Here is a 1623-nt window from a genome sequence, read left to right on the forward strand (position 1 = left end):
AAAAAAATTAACCAGGCGTGGTGGTGCCTGTCTGTGATTCCAGCTACTTAGGAGACTGAGGCAGGAGAATCACTTGAATCCAAGAGGCGGAGGTTGCAGTGAGCCGAGATCAGGCCATTGCACTCCAGCCTGGGCAACAGTGTGAGACTCTATTTCAAAAGAAGAAAGAAAGAAAGAAGGAGGAAGAGGGGAGGGGGGAGAGGAGGAGGAGGAGCTGCTTCTGGAATAACCTATAGTCTAGAAGAAAGGTAGATAAAATTGCAGGCAGACATGGTAAGTGGCACAAAAGCAGAATCTACCACTTTGTCCATCACCATTGAAACCTAGAAGCAAATCATGGAGAACAGCAGCCACTGATCTCATCTTTCTTTACTTCCTACATATCTCTGAACATCTCATGTATTGGGCATACATCTTAACTCATGTAATTTTCTCTCTGTTTGCTAACAGGTGGTGTACACAATACCTGCAGTACTGACCCTGCTTGTTGGACTTAACCCTCAAGTCACAGGTATAAGCCTTTCTTTCTAAATGGAGCAAATCGGATTTCCTCATGATAACGCGGGTCTATCTGCCCAACTCCCAGGAATAAAACAGAGCGCTCTAGGCCTTTCTTCTCATTTCTCATAATAAGAGGGGCTAAATCTAATCATCCTCACCCATCTTCAGGAAAACGTCAGAATGATCTGCTGTAAAACAGCATCTTCTGTTTTATAGAAATGACAGGACAGATTCTTCACTTTCTTTAAAATAGCTTCTCCTAGCGGGGCTCGAATGTTCTCAGGGGTCTTAGAATAAAGACTAATGAGTCTCACCGTGGTGGGGAAAATTCTAGTTCCCTAGATGCCTCGGTTTCTTGTATAGGCTCCTAGAACTCCATCTACATCTTTAAGGTAGATCAGTTAGGGCTCCTTTAGATACAAACTAGAAAAAGAACTCAAATGTGCTATGAGCTAAGAAGAAAAGTTGGTACAGTTGACTGAAAAGGTGAGGAGTGGTGCTGGCTTCAGGCTGGTGGACTGGGAACATCCACTTCTCTCCACCTCTCAGTTCCACCATCTGTCATGCTCATTTCACTCTTGGGCTCCACACAGTGGCCCTGCAGCCCCTCCCCATTCACATCTTCACGATACCACACCCTGTGGAATATAGCCTGTGTTTCTTCACTCTACCAAAGTCTCAAAATGCAGTTGCTGGCTTTGCTTGGTTGTCTGTTTGTGCTGATACAAATCACTGTGGCTGAGGAGATAACATGCATTGATTGACCTAGCCAAAGTCCAGTTGGCTAGGAAACGTGGACTGGGAGTGTTAGCATGGTGGATCCCCAAAGAAAATAAGGGTAATTGGGCCGGGCGCGGTGGCTCATGCTTGTAATCCCAGCACTTTGGGAGGCTGAGACGGGTGGATCACCTGAGGTTGGGAGTTTGAGAACAACCTGGCCAACATGGTGAAACCCTGTCTCTACTAAAAATACAAAATTAGCCAGGCATGGTGGGGCATGTCTGTAATCGCAGCTACTTGGGAATTTGAGGCAGGAGAATCCCTTGAACCTGGGAGGCAGAGGTTGCAGTGAGATCGCGCCATTGCACTCCAGCCTGGGCAACAAGAGCAAGACTCCGTCTC

General features: G+C 46.5%; 1 protein-coding gene across 1 annotated transcript in view; it reads left to right on the plus strand.

Moving 5' to 3' along the window:
- The window catches only part of TMEM220 (transmembrane protein 220), an 18004-nt gene that overhangs the window by 6672 nt on the left and 9709 nt on the right, over positions 1-1623 (plus strand). The window contains exon 3 of the mRNA XM_017531364.1: positions 451-525. Within this exon, the coding sequence (XP_017386853.1) occupies positions 451-525 (75 nt within the window). The remainder of the gene's footprint in view (positions 1-450; positions 526-1623) is intronic.

Source organism: Cebus imitator, unplaced genomic scaffold (assembly GCF_001604975.1).
Source record: "Cebus imitator isolate Cc_AM_T3 unplaced genomic scaffold, Cebus_imitator-1.0 Scaffold72, whole genome shotgun sequence".
NCBI classification, from domain to species: domain Eukaryota; kingdom Metazoa; phylum Chordata; class Mammalia; order Primates; family Cebidae; genus Cebus; species Cebus imitator.